We start from the raw sequence: 22,134 nt of genomic DNA, 5'->3' as shown, positions 1-22,134 counted from the left end.
AGGCAAGTTAACACAAGACTTATTTTTTAAAGATATATACTAAAATGAAAACCTCTAAGAGAAAATGTCTTCCTTAGGACATGAAGGGGTTATATATGAGATATAACAGAACCGTATGTATGCTGTAACCTCTGTGGACATGTGTCTGAATTCTCACCTGGGAGTGAATGGAGGAATTGGGCTAGGTCATTGGAGGATGTTTAGGTTTTGTGGTATATATGGCAGTGTCTCTGGGGTTGAGGGGAATAAAGATGAAACATGATGGACAAAGGAAGAAGAAAACAGGAATGGTCAAGATTAATGGAGCTCTCTGAGTTCATTTTGCTATGGTTCTCCAGTCCCTCAACAATCAACACACTTCAGGAATGCACCAGACAGCCTTGATAAAGCAATATACCACAGACTTTGATTTGTTAACTACCACCCCTCCCTTGCCCTCTGCCTCCAAGCATACTCCCTAGAGTAGTACAGGCAGGGAAGACCTATCTATTGGGAAAACCCCTAACACTTTTCCAGGGTAGAATTCTTGCTAGTCCAAAAAGGGCCTTTCTTTTAAGGGTTGCGGGAAACTAGACACTGCAACTTTATTTAGTATCGGCGGCGTTTATTTGGAGCAAATTCAGCTCCAGGAGCTGGGCGGTTGAATGCAGGAGGAGTTCCACCAATTGCTCCAATTCCTTCCATTGTAGCAGCTTGGCCGAAACGTTCAGTTGTTGGTGGGGTCTTAAAAGAGAAAAAGAACAATGTTACAATAGTGTGTCTGTCCTCAACTTTCCGCTTTTCTATGGTCTTCCCACTACAGGCCATTTCTACTTAACTGGTCAAGACTCCTGACTGTTAAGGGCAAGGTACCCAAGTCTGCTTAGAGTTCTAGGGGAGAAACTTGAGAGGAACAGAAGGCTGTACTAGTCACAGCTTCATAATTTAGCTTTTTATCCATATTATATATATACAATTGAAATTCCTACTTGAATAGGTTCTATCCAAGTCCTTTTTCCTTAGTCAGGAAGAACAGGCTATCATTTCTGTAGCAACCTTAAGTCTCTCCATAGTCTATTCCATTTTGACATTTGAACCAGAACAGCTTCTGAACTTTATAAACCATGAGGCCCCTGAATTCACATCCATTATACATAATAATAGCTAAGCTTCCTTGACTTCTCCCTCTAAAGAGCAACCTGCTGGCCAGGCAATGTGGTGCAAGCATTTGGAAGGTAGAGGAGGCAGGAGCATCTCTGTGAGTTCAAGGCCAGCCTGTTCTACATACTGAATTCCAGGACAACTAGGAGTACAGAGATCCTGTCTCAAAAACCCAAAAACCAACAAAACAAACATAAAGCAACTTGTTTACTGAGGATAACGATTTACAATCAATCAATGGGACAGCCAGACAGAGGCTATTGTTTAACTCCAAGGTTAAAATAGCATCTGGTATTGAATTTTCTCAAGATTACAAACTAAAAGACCAGGGACACGGAATAGTGAGACAACACTTGCCTAACATACATCAGATCCTAGGTTCAATCTTCCTCACCACCCCCTAAACATCTTAGGTTATATTTTATGTATACCAATTATCCTAAAAATCTGTACCTGTAACAAAATCAAAGAAAACTCAGGTAGCAGATGCTGGGCAGATAGCTTAGTCAAGTTAAGTACCTGTCCTTCAAGTTTAATTCCCCAGCATCCAGTGTTAAAGACCAGTCAACCTAGCCTAATTGGCAAGTTCCAGGTCATGGATGACTCCTGAGGAATGACACAAGCAGTTGACATCTAGCCACACTTACACACACACACACACACACACACACACACACACACACACACCCCTATGCACAAAAATCAGACCCCAGAGGGGTTGAGAAGCTCCTCCTATCACTATTTACAGTTATTATGAGGCCCTGCAGTTTATTACCAATCCCAAGGTTCCATCTGGCATCATAGTGGCAGGTCCTGGAGGAGCTGGGGTACCAGTTGGCACAGGAGCAGGGGGCATGGCGCCTCTATTGTTTATGCCCATAGCACCTAAAGCAGAATAGTATGATCAGCATAGGGGAGAGATTATCAGTCTCTTCCCCTACCAAGAAACAATTCAGTAGAATCACCTACTCCCACCCTAAAAGCCCTAATGTTCCTGGAAATGTCAAGTCATTTAAATGTGGACTAGGAAGAAGCTCCATAACTCAATAGAGATCAGATTTAAAAAGAAAGAAAGAAATTAGGCTCTGCAAGTATGAGGATCTGAGTTTAAATCCTAGACTCCCACATTAAAAAAAAAAAAGTCAGGCATGGCAGTACACGCCTTTAATCCCAGCATTTGGCAGGTGGATCTCTGTAAGTTCAAGACCAGCCTGGTCTACACACTGAGTTCCAGAATAGCAACAGCCAGAGCTACATAGTAAGATCCTGTCTAGAGAGAGAAAAAAAGAGCTGGGCAGGGCCTTGTGAGGCAGACAGGCAGATCATAGCAAGTGGCCAGCCAACACTGGGGGTGGGGGGACAGGCAGGCAGTTCTTTGGTTACTGGATACCTGCTGCTCTATTCTTTAACTATCCTTTCTCCCCACCACCCCCAAAGGCAACCAGAACTATTTAACTCTTAAGTCAAGTCCTTACCTCCCATAGCCATTTGGCCCATCCGTAACTCTTGTTCTCTCTGAAAAACAATACAAACTCAACACAGTCCAAGACAACAGTTACTCTATTACAATCCACTGATGATAACACAAAGAACATAAACAGTGATGACACACTAATGCCCTCTTGCCATTTGTACAGGGACTTCAGGTAACAAATTAGAATTTTCTATTAGGAACAAAACAAGGCAACAGGGGGAAGAAAGAGTTAATTTCTTCTGGGGGCTGCAAACCATCTAACTACATGGGTAGCAGTGGATTAGCCAAATCTGCTACATGACTCAATTTATCTCTTATTGTCACTGGATATGAACAACAAACAGTGGTACTGGCTTTTCATCCTAAAGTTGCTACAAGGCAAGAGCTCTCCTTCAAACCTTACCTTACCTCCCTATCAAGGTCTCTTTCTTCCTAAATGGAATTTCATAGCATAGAAAAACTGGTCATAACCTGATATTCTAACAGACATTTCATGGTAGTTTTGTCTTTCACAACTGGCCTGGCACATCATGGGCACATGGGTGATATACCGCATCAGGGAAGGTTCCCTTGAATCCTTCTTGCTGTCGCCGCATCATTTCTTCTTGTTGCCGCCGCATTTCTTCCTCACGGCGCCTGCGCTCCTCTTCCTGCCTATAGAGTTACCAAGGTATTTTAAGACAGATAAAAGCATTCCAGAACATGAACAGATTACTTGAATAAAAAGAATATTAACACAAAGAGACAAGCCTACCAAAAACCAGCACAGCTTGCCAAGTACAAGGGCAACACCCAAAGGAATCAAGAAACCAGCACCCAGCTCTTTCCCTTTAGTGAAGCCCTAAGGCAATTCCTAGAACCAACGCAGCTCAAACATCTACCCAAAGGGAGAACATGAGAAGCAGTAGAAATACTTGCCAGGATTTACCATGAATGTAACAGGGAGAATGTGGTGAGAAATAAAAGAGCATTACTCTTTGGAGTTGTCCGAAAAAAAGGTTAAATAGTTACAAGGCTATAGAGATGGCTCAGTAGATAAAGGTGCTTAGCAGCAAGGCTGCTGAGCAGTTCAATCCCTAGGAGTACACATGGTGTGGAAGGAGGGAATTGATTCTGAAAGTTGTCCTATGGCCTCCACACATTGGGGCATGTGCAGGGCCCCAAACAAACAAACAAATATTAAAAAGTAAAGAAGGAAAGGAGTTACCTGAGCTCTAGCTGCTTTCGTTTCTGAACCTCTTGGTTATGCAGCTCCTCCATTCTCCGAAGCTCTTCTTGACGCCTCATCAAATCTAGCAACACATTGAGACTTTCTGATTCTCTTTTCATATATACAATAACTTTCCATAAATACCCAGAAAGCAAAGATGTTGATTAGACCCAAGCTATAAAGTCATTTTGGAAGAGGGAACCTCAATTGAGATTGGTCGGCAGACAAGCCTATAGTGCATTTTCTTGAATGATGTAGAATGGCCCAGCTCATGGGAGGTGAGCCAGGCATAGTGGTACACACCTTTAATTCCAGCACTCGGGAGGCAGAGGCAGGTGGATCTGAGTTCAATGACAGCCTGGTCTACAGAACTAGTTTCAGGACAGGCAGGGATTCACAGAGAGACCCTGCCTCAAACAAACAAACCCCCCACACACAAAAAAAAGAGAAAGAAAGCAGGGTGGACAAGCCATGAGGAGCACCTAACACTCTCCATCACTTCCTACCTCCAGGTCTCCGCCCTACTTAACTTCCTGCCCTCGCTTCCCTCAATGATGGACTGTTATCTGTAACTTTAAGACACAATAAACCCTTTCCCTCCTCAAGTTGCATTTGATCATGGTGTTTTGTTTGTTTTCTTTGGTTTTTTGAGACAAGGTTTCACTGTGTAGTCCTGGCTATCCTCAAACTCACAGAGATCCGCCTGCCTTGCCTCCTGAATGCTGGGATTAAAAGCATGCACCACCACTGCCCAGCAATCAAACCTTAACTAAGACAATATATAATCCAAGAACGACCAATCAAGTGAACTCAAACCTTGTTGTTTTATTCTTCATACAATCCATTTAGTATTCCAAATCCACCCCCTATCAGAATCAACAAAGTATTTCAGGGAACAAAAGCAGAAATGTCTTTTTTCTACTGAGAGACAAAGAAATTACTGAACAAAAAATGACATGTGATATTTATTCTAGTTTCACTACTTACAGGCCTATACTTACCCTGCCTCATTAGCATAACCTGGTGCTCATGGCGTGCTGCCTCCATCTCCATCTCCAGCTTTTCACGAGCCTCCTTGATGTTGCGGTCCACTTGATCCTGCTGTTGCTTCTCCATCTCAATGAGTGCCTTCCAGCGCATGGCATACTCATACTCAAAGGACCCAGGCTGTGCAAATCTGGGTGGCTGTTCTCGTTCCCTATAGACAATAAATATCATGTATGGTATTACTTTGTCCAAGATTTCTTAGAATCACATTCTTTTCTTTGAACCAAGTGAACACATATATATGCATATGCACACATATACACACATATACATATGTACACACACACACATTGCAAAGATATGCCTCTTTTAAACACCCCTTTAAATTTCAAGAACAGGAAAATAACTAGGGGATGGAGGTGTAGTCAAATACGTTAAGGTTCTGGGTTCAACTGCCAATACCACACATACACATACACCACCACCATCACCGAAATGCGTAAGAGTCAACCTATCTGGACCACATACTTGTGAAATTGCTGGTTTTTTATAACCAGCTTCTCTGGAAGTCCCTCCTCATCATCTAACTGGTCCATAGGCTCCACAGTTACAGGCCGAGGAAATCTGGGGGAAAGAAGGAATTTAGTGTTCATGAAGCCATACCCCAACAAGCATTTGCCCTATGTGTGACACTGGCATGATGAACTAATTAGGGATCAAAACTTCAGAACTGGACAACTACATTTTTGACAGGAATGAGAATTTGGCAAGGATTCAAACTGTAAGCTAGGCTGGTCTCAAGTTAATGGCACACCTCCTGCTTTAGCCACCCAAGTGCTGGGATTATAGATGTGAACTACCACATCTAAACATATTTCTGAAGAAATTTTTATATCTAACCCCAAATAATTGAGATCCTCTTACCGGTACTATGGATAATTTGGGGTTAACAGCCCAGGTTTCAGATCTCTCAATAAATACCAGTAGGTAGGGAAAATACTTATAATGTTTGATAACTCCAGAAAATGAAGGAGAAAATGCTGAGATAGTACATTCAACAAAAATTTTTTCCAGAATCCTAAAAATTTAAAACGGGAAAATATGCTATGGTTATTCCACATGTATGTTCTTCCTGCATGTATGTCATTGTACCACATCCGCCTGGTACCTGCTGAGGCTGGCATCAGATAGATTCCTTGGAAGTTACAGATGGCTTTTTTGTTTGTTTGTTTTTGGAAACAGGGTTTCTCTGTGTAACAGCTCAGGCTGTCCTGGAACTCGCTTTGTAGACCAGGCTGGCCTCAAACTCACTGAGATCCACCTGCCTCTGGAGTGCTGGAATTAAAGATGTGCACCACCACTACCCGGTGATGATTTACAGATGATTTTGAGCCAACAGGTGGGTGCTGGGAATCAAACTCAGGTCCTCTGCAAGAGGCATCTCTCCAGCCTGAAAAGTTATCCTCATACCACTTCTATTAATTTATGATCTAGGGCCAGCAAGATAGTTCAATGAATAAAGGCACTTGTTCATGCAAGCTAGGCAACCTGAGCTTGGTCCAGAAACCCATGTAAAGGTGGAAGGAGAAAACTGACTTCCCAAGTGTGTATCATGGCATTTACATTTACTATTTAAGATTATACCAACATTCATATAACCACATGAGGTTTGGCCAATGGAAAGTCCAGAACCACAGTACTGGACCAGAGATTGTTAGAAGGGAGTTGGCCCAAACAACAGTAATGAAAGGCCAGAGTGCATCTGTTGGACCTGAGCCAGGCCAAACAGTGTAATCCACCCCATCAGGACCATCAGTGGTGGGGAGACAGAAGCCTCACAGTGCTGCAGGATGAGAAGGTTGGATGGCTCATGGGAAATGGAGATTATGACTAGGTGGATAGTGGCTCCTGTTCATGCTGCCGTACCCAACATTGCCTTTTTTGACTGAGAGACAGATACAAGTACTGAGGTCCTTTATTAGTATCCTCTTAGCCACCCAAAGAATCAGGAAGTAAATGAAACTTAGATCTCAGCAAGTTCCTGAAGCCTAGAAGGTTCTTAAGTCCCACCTTCCCAAAGATATATAAGCAGTAATTAATTTCTGGGGAGAGGAGACTCTAATAAGCAAACTCTGTAAACCAGCTCTCAGAAAGCTGTGTAGGGAGCTCCGGGGATGTGACTTCTGTGAGTTGTCAGTGTTGGAGTGAACTCTTTTAGTGATGTACCTAACTTTGAGTCATCCATGCTACTGTAAGTAAACCAATAAACTCCACAGTCCACTGGAGGGACAAAAAAAAAAAAAAGATTACACAGAAAACTTATTAGAAAAGCTGAGTTAGTGTTAAGTCTTTAAATGAAAACAGGAACAGGATTACTAGATGTAAACTCTCCATACCGGAGAAAGATTAAGGAACTCCAAACCATTGTCTGAAAACTCTACTTACGTGGTAAGCAAAAAGGAACCTTCACTGCATCTATCCAGAGCCTTCCGAGCAGCTGGCTTCCCTGAGAACTCAACAATGCCTTTCCCTGAGGGCCTTCCTCGGTCATCCACAATAACCACAGCCCTCTCCACCTGGCCAAACACAGAAAAGGCTTCTTCCAGCAGTTCGTTGGACACATACTGAGGAAGGTTGCGGACTGTAAGGGATGCACTGTGACAAGCAAAGCGCACACGTAGCTGCTTTCCACGGAGTGGCATATTATCCAACTCCACTTTGGCAATTTCTGCTAGGGTTCGTGTTTCCTGGGAAAAACAAGACAATTAGAATTTAACAAAGACCAAATGAACAGCAAACAAAATGTACCTCAAAAAACTTGGTGACTATGGTGACACAGGCCTTTAATTCTCAGGAGGTAGAAGAGGCAGGCAGATTTCTAGGCCGGCCTAGTCGACATACTGAGTTCCAGGGCAGGGTCACAGATGTATACTTAACAACTCAGAATACTTAACAGTTCAGAATATTTTAATGTACACCAACACACCAGAATTACTTCTGTCCTAAAAGAATAATAATTTTATGTATATGAATGTTTTTACTATATGTATATTTATGTACAATGTGTGTACCTGGTGCTTATGGAGGTCAGAAGAGGGCATCAGATCGCCTGACAAAGAAACTTATTTAGGCCAGGCAGTGGTGACACACACCTTTAGTCCCAGCACTTAGGAGGCAGAGGCAGGCGGATCTCTGTGAGTTCAAGGTCAGCTTGGTCTACAGAGTTCCAGGACAGCCAGAATTACATAGTGAGACCTTGTCTCAATAAACAAACAAACAAAAAAAAACCCCACAAAACAGCCGGGCGATGGTGGTGCATGCCTTTAATAGCAGCACTCGGGAGACAGAGCCAGGAGGATCTCTGTGAGTTCAAGGCCAACCTGGTCTAAAGAGGGAGACAGATCCAGGACAGGCACCAAAACTACACAGAGAAACCCTGTCTCGAAAAACCAACCAACCAACAACAACAACAAAAAAACCCACCAAACAAAAGCTTCTTTCTCATATACTATTCCTAAATCAAACCAGATTTTTTTGTTTTGTTTTTGAGACAGGGTTTCTCTGCCTAGCCCAGGCTGTCATGTCTCACTCCATAGACCAGGCTGGCCTCGAACTCAGATCCTCCTGCCTTTGCCTCCTAAGTGCTGGGATGAAAGGTGTGCACCACCACCACCACCACCACCACCACCACACCAGCTTAAGTCAAACCAGATTATAAACATAAAATCTGCATATAAAATTGGTGGCAGCACACTTATCTAATATGTATAAGAGTCTACATTTAATTCCCAACTGTTTATCCCTCAGAAAAAAGTAGATATCCATAACTAATATTAAAAGATTTTGAAAAGATAAAAATAACTTGTCCTCCCATCAGGGTTTTAAAGAGTAAGACAACATTGCATAAACCTTGATAATCACTAAAATAAACTTCATTTTCACTTAACCCAAGCATGCTGGTGATGTGTGTGTCATCCAGAACTTGGGAAGTAGAGGTAGGAAGCCTGCAAGTTCAAGGAAACCCTGGGGTTAGATAATGAGATCTGCAAGCAAAAATAACCCCCATTCTTTAGTCCTTGTATTCCAGGCAAATAAACCTATATTAGCTTTCAAGCCTAGTAATCTTTTTGCTTTGTACCATTAACTATTAGTATATAGGCAATGTTACTATTTTTACTGCTTTCTTTTCCATATTCACTCCCATCTTCCCTATTTTTCAAAGCATATGCACCAAAGCTCAGTTACTCACCAAGCGAATAAAGCCAAAGCCTTTATCCTTATGAATGAAAACTTCGCCTGCTTTCCCATACTTCTCAAAAAGTTTCCTCATTTCCTCCTCGGTGATGTCAGGGGGAAGATTGCCCACAAAGAGACGGCTTCGCTGGGTGAAGGTCTTCTCTCCTGGTTTCCTAAAGTTCTTCAGGTCAATAGTTAAACCTTCATCTGGAAGAAGACAGTCAAAAGATTAGGAAGAGAATTAGTCATATCCTTCACATTGTTTCTGTGATGAAGACCAACACCACTTCCCAATGCAACCTATCCAACTCATCAGTAAATGGCATCTTAGAATGTGAAAGCAGTGGCGGTGGGTGGTGCACACCTCTGATCCCAGTACTCAGGAGGTAGAAGCAGGCAGATCTCTTGAGTTCAAAGCCAGCTTGGTCTACAGAGCAAGTTACAGGACAGCTAGGGCTGTTACTCTGTATCAAAAAACCCAAAACCAAACCAAACCAAAGTAATAATAATGCGTGTATATATATATATCTGTCTGTCTGGATTGAGTTCATAGGCAGATACCCTGGAACTGAAGTTAGTCACAGGTGGTCGTGACCCATCTGATATAGGTATCCAGGACGAACCCTGGATCTTCTCCAAGTGCAGTACAGCTCTGTTCTTAACTACTGAGCCACCTCACCAGCCTCTGCTTCTATTGCCTCCCTTTAAAAAATGACTTATATATGTATGTGTATGAGTGTGACTATGTGCCATCTGTGTATGGGCCCCCATGGAAGTCAGAAAAGGATGCTGGATCTCCTGCAATAGGAATTACAGTTGGTAGGAAGATGCCTTATGCAGGTGCTGGGAACCTAACTTCAAGGCCTCTGGAAGAGGAAAAGTGCTCTTAACCACTGAACCATTTTTCCAGTCACCCCCACACCATCAAGTTTCTATTCTTACAGGTACTCAGTTTCCTAAAGGAACCAGAAGAAGCATGCAAAGACTTTGCTTGCTTTTGAGACAGGGTTTCTTTGTTTAACAGTCCTGGATCTCACTCTGTAGAGCAGGCTGGCCTCAAACTCACAGAGATCCACCTGTCTCTCCCTCCCAAGTGCTGGAATCAAAGGCATGAGCCATTACTGCCTGGCTGGAATAATTTTTGAAATGTTATAAAAAATTCCACACAGCACACAGCCTTAATCCCAACACTCAGGAGGGAAACAGAGGCAAGTTCTAAGCCAGCAGCCAAGGGCTACACGCTGGGACCCTATCTGAAAAAAAAAAGTCAGGGACTCCTTTAATCCCAGCACTCGGGGAGGCAGAGGCAGGCAGATTTGAGGCCAGACTGCTTTACAGAGTGAGTTCCAGGACAGCCAGGACACAGAGAAACCCTGTCTTGATAAAAGAAACAAAAAAATGCCGGGCGGTGGTGGCGCACGCCTTTAAAACCAGCACTCGGGAGGCAGAGCCAGGCAGATCTCTGTGAGTTCGAGGCCAGCCTGGGCTACCAAGTGAGTTCCAGGAGAGGCGCAAAGCTACACAGAGAAACCCTGTCTCGAAAAACCAAAAAAAAAAAAAGAAAACAAAAAACCATGAAACCATTCTCAATGGAACCAGTTACGCCCTATCACCCACCATCTACTTACTCTGGCTGCTGGCCTGCTGTCCATTTGCAGGTATTGGTGGGGGTGGCTGCTGCTGTTGCTGTTGCTGCTGCTGATGGTGCGGCTGGTGGTGATGTTGATGATGCTTCCTTGGAGTATGGTTCTGCTTCTCCAAGTTAAAGGTTTTATTGCTCTGCATTTTTGCACCCTATAGGAAAATGTGGAATGTCAAATATCCAGTATTTAGGATTTAGTCAATTACCTTCCTAATGGTTTACATGTCATTAAAATTATCTTGGTATTCCCCCTTTTGTGTGATTACAACTGGGTTTTCTGAATAATAAAGCATATTTTAGTACAGCCTAGGATATTTAAGACTCTATTTCAAATGAAAAACAATTCCTTTCCCCAAACCAGCCCTATTGTGTATTAAAGCACATTTAAAAAATATTACTCCCAGGCCGGGCGGTGGTGGTGGTGCACACCTTTAATCCCAGCACTTGGGAGGCAGAGCCAGGTGGACCTCTTTGAGATTGAGGCCAGCCTGGTCTACAGAGCGAGATCCAGGACATTCACCAAACTACACAGAGAAACCCTGTCTCGAAAAACAAACAAAAAAATTACTCCCAGGGCTTGTGAGGTAAAGGCAGATCTCTCTGAGTTCGAGGCCAGGCTGGTCTAGAGAGCAAGTTCCAGGACAGCCAGGGCTACATAGAGAAACCAAGTCTTCAAAACCAAAACCAAACACAAAGAGTCAGGCCTGATAGAGCATGCCTTTAATCATCAGGAAACAGAGGCAGATCTCTGAGTTTGAGGTCAACCTGGTCTACATAGTAAGTTTCAGGATAGCCAAATGCTGCAAGTGAGATTCTGTCTCAAAACAAAAGAGAACAAAAAACCATAAAGGGCCAGGCACGGTGGGAGGAGGATGGTGGTGTTGGCACATGCCTTTAATCCCAACACTTAAATTATTTTCTAATGTATTTATTTAAAATACATCTAGTGCTGGGTGGCAGTGGCCCATGCGCCTTTAATGGATCTCTAAATTCAAGGCCAGCTTTGTCTACAGAGTGAGTGCCATGACAGCCAGGGCTACACAGATAAGTCCGATCTCAAAAAACAAAAATAATAATAAAAATAAATAATAAAATGCATCTAACTCCAGCTCCATATAATCAAATGCTATCTTCTGGCCTCCATGGGCACCTGCCCCCACCCACACATACACATAAATGAAAAAAAAAAATCTTTCAGAAGTTTTAAATTAAAAAAAGCCAGTTGTGGTGGCGCACGCCAGTAGGATTTACTGAAGGAGGCGGAGGCAGGAGGATCACAAGTTCGAGGCCAGTCTGGGCTACACATTTTGGGACTGGAGAGAAAGCTCAGTGGTTAAGAGCAGTGACTGCTCTTCCAGAGGACCCAGGTTCAACTCCAGCACCCACATGGCAGCTTACAACTGTCTGTAACTCCAAGATTTGACAGCCTCACACTGACACACATGCAAGCAAAACACCAATGCATGTAAAATAAAAAAAACCCACCAGCTCAGTGTAGACTTATTGTGGTGGCAAAGGCCTTTAATCCTAGCACTCAAGAGGAAGAGACACGCAGATCTGTGTAAGTTCTAGGCCAGCCTGGTCTATAATAATGAGTTCCAGAATAGCCAGGGTTACATAGAGCAGCTGTCTCAAAAAAATAACAAAAGGCAAAAAGTAAACAAAACTACCATAAAAAGTTCAAGAGTCTTGATCATCTCCATCATCTAAAGCAAAGTTGACTGTAGAGACTCCAAAATTAAGTGAGGAAAGTATGGATTGCAGAGTTGGAAGACTTAAGTTTGAATTATGGTTCTAACACTATGCAGTACTACATAGTGAACTCTGTATCATTTCTTCTGCTATTATAAACAGGCACTCAAAAATATCTGTTCCTTGATATGGCTATGAGGATCAGTGAATAACTCACTACTGGCATAAACTGAGCACTCACTAAGCAGTTTTTTTTTTAAGATTTATTTATGTGGCCAGGTGTGGTGGTACACACCTTTAGTCCCAGTATTCGAGGGCAGAGGCAGGCAATCTCTGGTCTACAAAACAAGTTCCAGGACAGCTGGGGCTGTTACACAAAGAAACACTTTGAAAGACCAAAGAGAGAAATTTACGTGTATGAGTGTTTTGTCTGCATGTCTATGTACCAAGTGTATTATGTGCCTTATGCCCTTTGATGCTAGAAGACAGCGTTCTAGTACTGGAGTTACAATTGCAAGCTGCTATGTGGATGCTGGAAATCAAGCCCAGGTACTCTAGAAGAGCAACAAGTACTCTTAATGGCTGAGCCATCTCTCCAGCTCCTATACTAAGTAATTCTTAATCACAATAGCAAGATACATGACTACCTAAATAAAAGAACCAATACATCACAGGCACTTACTTAAAACTAGGGTTTGAGAACAGGTTGTGAATGAGGCCAAGAGTAAATGGACTGAATTTATATTTCTAGTAAAGTAAAAGAGAAGCAAATATAAAAAGACAAAATGGCCAGGCGGTGGTGGCGCATGTCTTTAATCCCAGCACTCGGGAGGCAGAGCCAGGTGGATCTCTGTGAGTTTGAGGCCAGCCTCGTCTACAGAGTGAGTTCCAGGACAGGCTCCAAAGCTACACAGAGAAACCCTGTCTCGAAAAAAAAAAACCAAAAAAAAAAAAAAAAAAAATTCACTTCTGTCATTTAAAAACTGTAAAGAAAGGCAAGATGACTCAGCCTTACAGTAAGGGCTCTTGCCTCTAAGCCTGATGACTTGAGTTCAATCCCTGGGCTCTACATAGTAGGGGAGAACTGGGAGCTGACTGACTCCTGCAGGTTGCTCTCTGATCACACACATATACACAACGACACAATGATACAGACACACAGATAATATAATAATCACTAAAACTTTGTATGTAACCAAGCCTGGTCTTGAACTCTGATCCTACTTCCAGCTCTCAAGTGCATGTTTTATAAGCATGTCCAACCATGCCTGGCTGAAAAGCTGAATCTTTAAAAAACGGAGGACCATCATCCTAATCCAAAGATGGTTATCCAGTCAATGAAGATCCTCTACTCTGAATTCAGCTAAAGCAAAGCTGTCAATAAAAGGGGCGGAAGGTTTTTCCAGATACTGTTGTTATAAGATACCTTTATAAAGGAAAAATTATTTCCTAAATTGTGACAAATCTGACTAACTGTTGGTTTTAGTCAAGTATATACAAAAGTTTTTCTATTCTTTATTTTACATCTGAAGACTGCTTCAAGAGACAGAAAATGGACCAGTGAGTCAGATCAGTGGGTAAAGGCACTTGTTAACAAGCCAGTCTTGAGTCTGATCCCAGAAGGGGAAAACCAAACCCATGAAGTGGTCCCATGATTCTCTACATGCATACCACAGTACACACAAGCCTATACATATACACACTAAATTTTCTTTAAATTTTAAGACAACAAACAAAACAAAAGCTATTAAGATATTCATGCTTGCCGGACAGTGGTGGCGCACGCCTTGAGTCCCAGCACTCTGTGAGTTCGAGGCCATCCTGGTCTACAGAGAGTTCCAGGACAGGTTCCAAAGCTACAGAGAAACCCTGTCTTGAAAAACAAAACAAAGATATTCATACTTTTCTAATACAGGAATAAGAATCACACTCCTAGACTTAGCCTAAAAAATTTTAAACTTCAGAAAACTAAAAAGCCCAAACAAAAATCCTATTGGAGCAGTACATCAGAAGGTTGAAGTGAAAGGAAGTTCTAGGCCAGCCGGGGGTATAAAGTTAAGTCCTTACTTCAAAAACCAAACAGCAGGGGACTGGAAAAACAGCTCAGCAGTTAAGAGCTCTCTTGCATAGGACATCAGTTCAGTTCCTAACACCAAGGTCAGGTGGCTTCACGACCTGGTTTCCTTTTTGTGGGGGTGGAGAGTGTGAATGTGAGTGAGTGAGTGAGTGAGTGAGTGAGTGAGTGAGTGTGAGTGTGTGTGTGTTTGAAGAAAGGGTGTGCAGCTGGGTGGGAAGAGACAATCTAGGAGTTGGGGAGGGGAAAGAAAGTCTGATCAAAATAAACAGAATGAAATTTTTTTTCTATTTTCAAAAAGATACACAGGCAAATCACCCACTCACATAAAAAAGTTACAAATTAATAATGAAGCATTTTTTAAACCACAAAACAGCAAAAAATGAAAAATTTAAGGCTTGGCCATGAAAGTATTCACTATGATGGCCTTTATGGAAATGAACAATAAAAATGACTGAATTACCAAAGATTAAAGGAATAGGTCATACTAAAATTTTTAGGGGGTTTCAAGACAAGGTTTCTCTGTGAAACAGTTCTTGCTGTCCTGGAACTCACTCTGTAGACCAGGCTGGCCTCCTCCTGAGTGCTGGATTAAAGGCATCTGACACCACCGCCCGGCCCGTACTCAATTTTGAAACATCTCACTGATGCGAATCACATGGCACTGAAAATTATGAGGACTACATCCCTCAGAGGGAGAGAAAACTGATTGTTCAAGAGAGAAATGAACAGTATACAGACAAAAAGTGAAAAGTACCTGCCTTGTTCGTAGACTATTGATAATTTTCCATTTCACCAATTTATTTAATAAATATTCAATGAATGCCTACTATTTTGCTAGGTGCTATTCTAGATGGACATATCATGTTTTGGCCTTCAGAGCCTACTTTTTCTGTGAAAGATAAAATAGACAAATTACACAGGATTTAAGAGGTTAAGTAACAATCAAATACAAAAACTGAGCCTGGCGGTGGTGGCGCCAAGACAGGCAGGTGATCTCTGTGTTCAAGGCCAGCCTAGTCTACAGAGCGAGATCCAGGACATCCAGGACTGTTACACAGAGAAACCCTGTCTCAAATACATACATACATACAAACAAACAAAACCCAGGAGAGATGAGGCACAGATAGGCTATCAGGGGGCTGAATTACCTGACTGAAATGCTGACATTTCAACTTCGACTTGAATTCTCACATGTCTTTTTTTTTGAGACAGGGTTTCTCTGTGTAGCCCTGGCTGCCCTAGAACTTGCTCTGTAAACCAGGTTGGCTTCGAACTCAAGAGATCCACTGTCTCCCACTGGGATTAAAGGCATGTGCCACCACACCCCTCTCACAATATTTCAACATTTCTCAGCAATATTACAAAGCACCAGAAATTACAGTAAGGTACTTATTAACAACCTGCGTTCAATCCCTAGGACCCTTATAGCTAAAGGAGAACTGACTCCCACAAGTTATCCTCTGACCTCACATACATACACACACTGAATTTTCAAAAAAAAAAAAAAGGTCAAGACATGTAGTCCTGGGCTATATTATAGCTTACTGTGTAGACCAGTTTAGTCTTGAACCCAAAGACCCACCTGCCTCCCAGAGTGCTGCTGGGATTAAGGTATACACCTCTATGCCCAGCTGGGCTGGAACCCACATCTGGCCTCTGAATTTAAAAAACCGGGTTGGGGATTTAGCTCAGTGGTAGAGCGCTTGCCTAGCAAGAGCAAGGCCCTGGGTTCAGTCCTCAGTTCTGAAAAAAAAAAAAAAAAAGAAAAAAGAAAAGAAAAACAAAACCCCACAAACCCAAGACTGCCATGGTGGGTGGCTCATGCTTGTAATTCCAGCACTCTGAGAGCCCAAGGCAGGAAATCATGAGTTTGAAGACAACCAGGGCTATACAGACCAGGAAGGAGAGAAAAAGGAAAAAGAAAAAAAGCAAGCCTGGTCCCAACACCCATATTTAACAATTCACAAATGCCTATAATTCCAGCTCTAGTTAGTCAGATACCCCTGGCCCTCTTGGGCACCTTCATGTGCACATACCCACACAGATATACATAAAAACCCCACACTAATAGTTATTATCATCATTATGATACACCCTTTGTGATGGCTATTCTTGGTTGTCAACTTGACTACATCTGAAATTAACTAAAACCCACGAGGCTGGGTACACCTGTGAGGGATTTTTCTGAATTAAATCACCTGAAGTGTGGAGAGCCACCTTTAATCTGGACTGTACCTTCTGGTGGCAGCATGTATACAGGACATGGAAGAATGAAGCTTGCTTTCTTTGCCCACTTGTCCTCCATCTCAATGGTTAAGTTCATTCCTTCACAGGCACTAGGGTCTACTTCTTCAGGATTCCAGTGTATACTGAAGACCAGCTGAGACATTCAGCCTCATGGACACAATAACTACAAGGTTCTTGGACCCATTAGTAAACAGACATTGTTGGATTAGCTGGGCCATAGCTAATTAGCCATTCTAATAAACCCCCTTTATATGTATCTAAATAGATAGATTCATTATCAGTTCTGTTCCTCTAGAGAACCCTAATAAACCCTTATAGTAATTAATATCGTTTTTTATAATTTTATTTTCATTATGTATATATTTGTGTGTGTGTCTGTGGTTTTGTGCATGCAATTACATTGCCTGACAAGGGCATGACAGCCCCTGGAGTTGGAGTTTCGGGGAGTTGTGAAGCTTCCTGACATGTTTGGGAACTGAACTCCGGCCCTCTTCAAAAGCAGTAGGTGCTCTTAACAGCTGAGCCATCTCTCCTGCCCCATCTCTATCTATCTGAAGTTGCAAATTAAGGAAAACAGTTTGTGGGAGGCTGAAGAGATAGTTTAGAGGTTAAGAACACAGTCCTGCACAGAGAAATTCTGTCTTGAAAAATAAAACAAAAATCCTTGTTGCTCTTGCAGAGGACCCACAACCATCTATAATGTAATTCCAGTTCTCCCGACCTTCATGGACACACATGATGTAGACATACATACTGATGAAACATCCACACATGAAATAAATGAATAAATCTAATTTAAAATAGCTATTAAAATATGCCAGCCTGGGGTAGCAGTAGGTAGAGACAAGTGGATCTCTGTGAGTTCTACAGAGCTAGTTCCAGGACACTCAGCTATACAAAGAAACTCTTGTTTCTACCATTTCCAAAAGCAAATGAAAAAAAAGAAAAAAAAAACACCAAAAAAAATTACAAAAAGAAATCAGTTTGTAACCTTTCTTCTTTCCGATACATAATGAACAATTACCATGTAATTAAATCTTTAACATAGCTAGTCATGGTGGGGCACACCTTTGATTCCATCATTAAGGAGGCAGAGGCAGGCAGATCTCTGGTCTACACAAGTTCCAGGGTAGCAAGGGCTACATAGAGAAATCCTGTCTCCCCCTGCCACCCCTCCAAAAATAAAGACATGAATGGACAGTATTCAGATGTTACTCATACCCTATAGTGTTGAACACTTTAGGTTCTTTCTAATTTTTACTATTAGAATCAATGCACATAGATATTATCTTTAGGCACATCTGCATTTAAATATTCCTTTCACAGCTTTCATCTCTGCTTATTTACTTTCCTGAGACATTACTATTTTAGTTTAAACATCAATGCACCATTTGATGTTCAGCTTTTCCTCGTTTCTGCAATGTCAACATAATTTTAATGCTTACATAAAGTAATCTGGATATACACTCATTTATTAAACTACCATAATTTAGGTTGCTTTTAGTTTTTTCCTATTACAGCACAGTAGTGCTTTTAGCTTTGTTTACTTATTAGGAAACAGAATCTAGCTTTGTGATTCTCACTAGTGTAGTTTTCCTGAAAAGTTATAATTTTAGTGATTTATTGGCAAATAGAGCACCTTATTTTTTTAAAGTTTTTTTTCAAGACAAAGTTTCTCTGTATAACAACTCTGACTGCCCTCAAACCTGGAGATCTGCCTGCTTCTGCCTCCCTAGTGCTGGGATTAAAGGTATGTACCACCAAGCAGGGCTCCAGGCAGTGATTTAAAAACAAACTGGGTAAAGTGGCTTATTCCTATAACTCTAGCCTCTGCTGTTTGAGGTCAGCCTGGGTTATAGTGTAAACCTGTCTCAAAAAGGAAAAAAGACATATAAGATGTGATGGTTCACACCAGTTAATTCCATTATTGTGCAGGCTGAGATAAAACAGTTTTAAGAAAGCCTTGGCTATGTATCAAGACTCAACACCTCCCCCTTCTCTAAAAAAAAACAAAGAAATAAAAGCGCACCCCAGAAGCAGTTGGAGATGGAGGGAGGTATTAGAATCAAATCTTTAAGTGCAGGTATTAAATGTCCCCCTTCCCCTATCTCCGAAGTAGCCATTTGTGCCACTAAATTTACCTTTCTTAGGTTGGAATCCAAGAAACATTTTTTCTCAAGCCTTTGATTACAGTGACACTCTGTAGGCCGAGGTAGGACAAGCCCCAGGTTTCAGGCCAGCATGGGTTATTCAAAGAGTTCCTGGCCAACCTGAGCTATATATATAGTGAGGCCCTGTCTCCAAAAACATACAAAAAACTGGGCGTCCTAGCCCACTCCTTTAATACCAGAACTGAGGAGGCAGAGACAGGTCATCTCTGAGTTCCAGACCTAAGTTTCTCCAGGCCAGCTATACTACACAGTGTAATTCTGTCTTTTAAAAAGAGAAAAAAAAAGATATTCTAAGCCATTTATTTCAAGGGAGGTTGTATTTTGGCTTTAGAAAGTATAGTCTGGGAAAAAAAGTATATTCTGGGGCTGGCAGAGATGGAAGAGAATAAAGAGGATGAGGGGGAAGAGTAACTAGAATGCATCATAAACACGTATGAAATTGTCAAAGAAAAGTGATTTTTAAAAAGTACACTCTGCAAATTAAGACAATATGTTTACTGCCCATTAAAATCCAGGCAACAAGCTGAATGTGGTGATGTACACCTTCATTCCCAGCTCTCACTCAGGAGGCAGAGGTAGGTGTATCTTTGAGATAGAGGCCAACCACGTCTACACGGTGAGTTCTAGGCCAGGCCATTTACCAAGTGAGACCCTGTCTCAAAAAAAAAAATCCAGGCAATGTTCTGCATTTGCATTGCTTCATTTAGTGCCCCCAGATGTTGTTCTTTTGAATTAAAACAGAAATCTAAGAAAATACTTTACCCACCCAGGAACACACCAGTGTAAGGAATGGAACCCAGATCCATTGACCTCTAAAACTCAAAACCATTATGCAGCAAAGCCTTCAACTCAATTTAAAGTCCAACAAACTCAGTGACTATGTCACCTAACTTGTGCAATCTGTTAAGATGGCGCGATGAATGAGTTAGTGACCTTAAAGGAGGGGTTAACTTCAAGGCCTAAGTGAGCTACTACTACAAAGCATTAGCTACCATCCAGGAATAGATGAAGCACTTGTTCCTGAAGGAAGACTACCATTCCTATTTCCACTTAAGAAATAGAAATGTTAAACAAATGTCATCTCAGGAGGCAGAGAGGCACCCTTATGTAGACCAGGCTGGCCTCGAACTCAGAGACCTGCCTGCCTCTGCCACCATGCCCGGCCATGAATGACTTAATAACCAAATTGCACACCTTTATGTTTTTGAATAAAGATCTCCACTATGCTAGTTTTTATCATCTTTCCCTTCCATGTAGTCTTTTCCCAAAGTTTGCATTTGCCAATGAAGGTAAGGTTAAGTAATACTGCCTAAAGAACCTGAGGTACCACTGTATACACGGTAAGTACCAAGCACTCAAGATGTACTTCACCAACTGCAGCAATATAATTTCAAGATATATGTGCAGAAATAAACTTAGCAACACCTAACTACTGGTCTTCAAAAGGAGATCAGCAGCAAGGATTCTGTCTACTTGTGTGTCCTAAGACTGACTATGATGAAAAAGACTGTTGAGAAAATTAAGTGTTAATGATTAGAAAGACTGTAGCTACTGTGTGTGATACAACTGCACACGTGTTTAGGTACAGGACCACATTAACCACAGGCATCTGAAATCTAAGTCAAGGATCTCTCAATTTTTGGAAGAGTCAAATTACTAAGTGGAAAACTGCTGGAGAAATACAATGTGGATTTACCAAGCTGAAATGGCCGCCTGGTGGGCCACCCTTAAAGCTGTAAAATACAAACACGGTAAAGGTTGCTGCTGAGTTTTTTTCGATTTAATAACAACGAAGTTGTACAAACATAAATTTAAGCACCATCCCCTATTAGAGCAGCCAGAATTTGGGGGGGGGGGGACACAGCTCAGTCACACTTTAATGTCAGATTTTAAAAAAACATTTAGTTTAAATAACATGAAGTCTACCAAAATTAATTTGTTGTCAATGTGAACTCCGTATTCAACTGAGCATCCTGCACTTTACCTGGTAACCCTAACTCCTACACCTACCTTTACTTCGACTTGAGCACAGCAAAGAGTCCTCTCTAACCTCGACTTCTGTTAAAAACACAAAGAAAGGTGTCAGCTTACAGTAAGACTTCTGCAAAGTGAAAAATACTCGAAAGTAAAGCCATAAATTTAAGTTTAATTTAGAAAAACGATGTCTAAAAATGGCTAGGAAAAGCTTAAGCAGCAAGAGGTTTGGAAAAAAGGCGCGCGCGCGCGAGGGTGGGGTGGGGTGGAGGTGTTTCATGAACTTAGCTCCAAAACGCAAAGGGGTCTGAACCAGCAAACTTCCACTTAAAAGTTGTTTTCACGAAGAATCGTAGCTCCAGGGGCCCCACAGGCCCTCTCGGAATTAATGGCCTCGCGGGGCTGAGGAGGAGGAGCGTCCGACAAAGCAGAGCGCCTCCTCCTCCTCCTCCAACCACGACTTCAGGGATTTCGCATAATAGACCCCACACCCTCCGGCCCGGGGCGGCTCAGAAGCCGCCAACTTATGGGGGCTAAGATTTGGGATGAGTAGCACAAAAGACCCAGGCAGGAAAGCAAGGGAGGCATGAGCTGAAGCCCCGGACGGGTGTGCAGCGGCGAGCGCGCCGGACCTCACGGGTGGGCTGCGAAGGCCCTACGCGGAGGGGAAAGGCCTCATGGGGCCTTTGAACCCATATCCTCCGTCCAAACTCGGCCTCGCCCTAGCCCCTTCCTTCGCAGATCGTCGCAGGAAGCCCCACGGCCCCCTCCAACAACCACCGAGCCGTCCCCAAACTCACCCAATGCCCACAGTTCTTTGCTCAGAGTAACGGCGACGCTGCACGGCCTCCACCGTCCCGAGAAAAGAGCGCGCGACCGCCGGAAACGAGCCGACGGAGCTCGGTGCCTCCCAAGGGGTCAGTGTTCGATTCCCGATTGGCTAGGTGAACTGCCAATCAAAGTTTATCTCCAGAGGAGGACTCATTTGTCCGCCATTTCTTAGATTCTATTGGCTACCAACTGTCAAAGCCTTGGGTTCGTGTGAACGACAGATGGGGACAAAGAGCGAGGCTTTGTACCTTCTGCGCATGCACCAGAGGCGCTCGTGAGAGACGGAAAAGGAAGGGGGAGGGGAGCTAGCCGTGGAAGGTAGGAGGTCGGAAGGAAAGACTAACCAGCCCTGCCAAGGACCGAAAGACCTAGTGGTGGGAGGAGGGAAAGAGAGAACTAGTGAGAGAGGAAAAGTGGAGAGAAAAGGGGAGAAAATGCCCTCGTAGGCGTGTG

General features: G+C 42.6%; 1 protein-coding gene across 3 annotated transcripts; it reads right to left on the bottom strand.

Annotated features, from left to right (window-relative positions):
• Positions 1-212: 212 nt before the first annotated feature.
• Positions 213-21,773, bottom strand: Nono (non-POU domain containing octamer binding). Of its 3 annotated transcripts, none has more exons than XM_052733869.1 (12): positions 21,651-21,773; positions 20,887-20,934; positions 10,676-10,841; positions 9,061-9,254; positions 7,257-7,558; positions 5,340-5,435; positions 4,826-5,022; positions 3,822-3,906; positions 3,166-3,268; positions 2,616-2,655; positions 1,916-2,025; positions 213-723 (listed from the first exon to the last, which is right to left on the bottom strand). In XM_052733869.1, the coding sequence occupies exons 3-12, from the start codon at positions 10,830-10,832 to the stop codon at positions 589-591; spliced, it is 1,419 nt and encodes a 472-aa protein (XP_052589829.1). In that variant the 5' UTR covers positions 10,833-10,841; positions 20,887-20,934; positions 21,651-21,773; the 3' UTR covers positions 213-588. The 3 variants fall into 3 exon arrangements, with proteins under 3 accessions (XP_052589829.1, XP_052589836.1, XP_052589839.1); XM_052733876.1 differs by having other exon boundaries at positions 20,887-20,931; positions 21,651-21,668; XM_052733879.1 differs by lacking the exon at positions 20,887-20,934 and having other exon boundaries at positions 21,651-21,746.
• Positions 21,774-22,134: the final 361 nt, after the last annotated feature.

This window comes from Peromyscus californicus, unplaced genomic scaffold, assembly GCF_007827085.1.
Source record: "Peromyscus californicus insignis strain IS unplaced genomic scaffold, ASM782708v3 Scaffold_10__1_contigs__length_136768540, whole genome shotgun sequence".
Lineage (NCBI taxonomy): Eukaryota > Metazoa > Chordata > Mammalia > Rodentia > Cricetidae > Peromyscus > Peromyscus californicus.
This window is presented reverse-complemented; position numbering and strand designations above follow the sequence as displayed.

Bases quoted from the DNA above. Each gene is read 5' to 3' on its own strand.
- Nono (XM_052733869.1), bottom strand. From the start codon at position 10,832: ATGCAGAGCAATAAAACCTTTAACTTGGAGAAGCAGAACCATACTCCA. The intron at 5,436-7,256 runs GTAAGTAGAGTT...TCTTTCCCCCAG, and splicing joins GGTTCCTTTTTGCTTACCAC to ATTTCCTCGGCCTGTAACTG. The intron at 3,269-3,821 runs GTAACTCCTTTC...GTAACTCTATAG, and splicing joins CGAAAGCAGCTAGAGCTCAG to GCAGGAAGAGGAGCGCAGGC.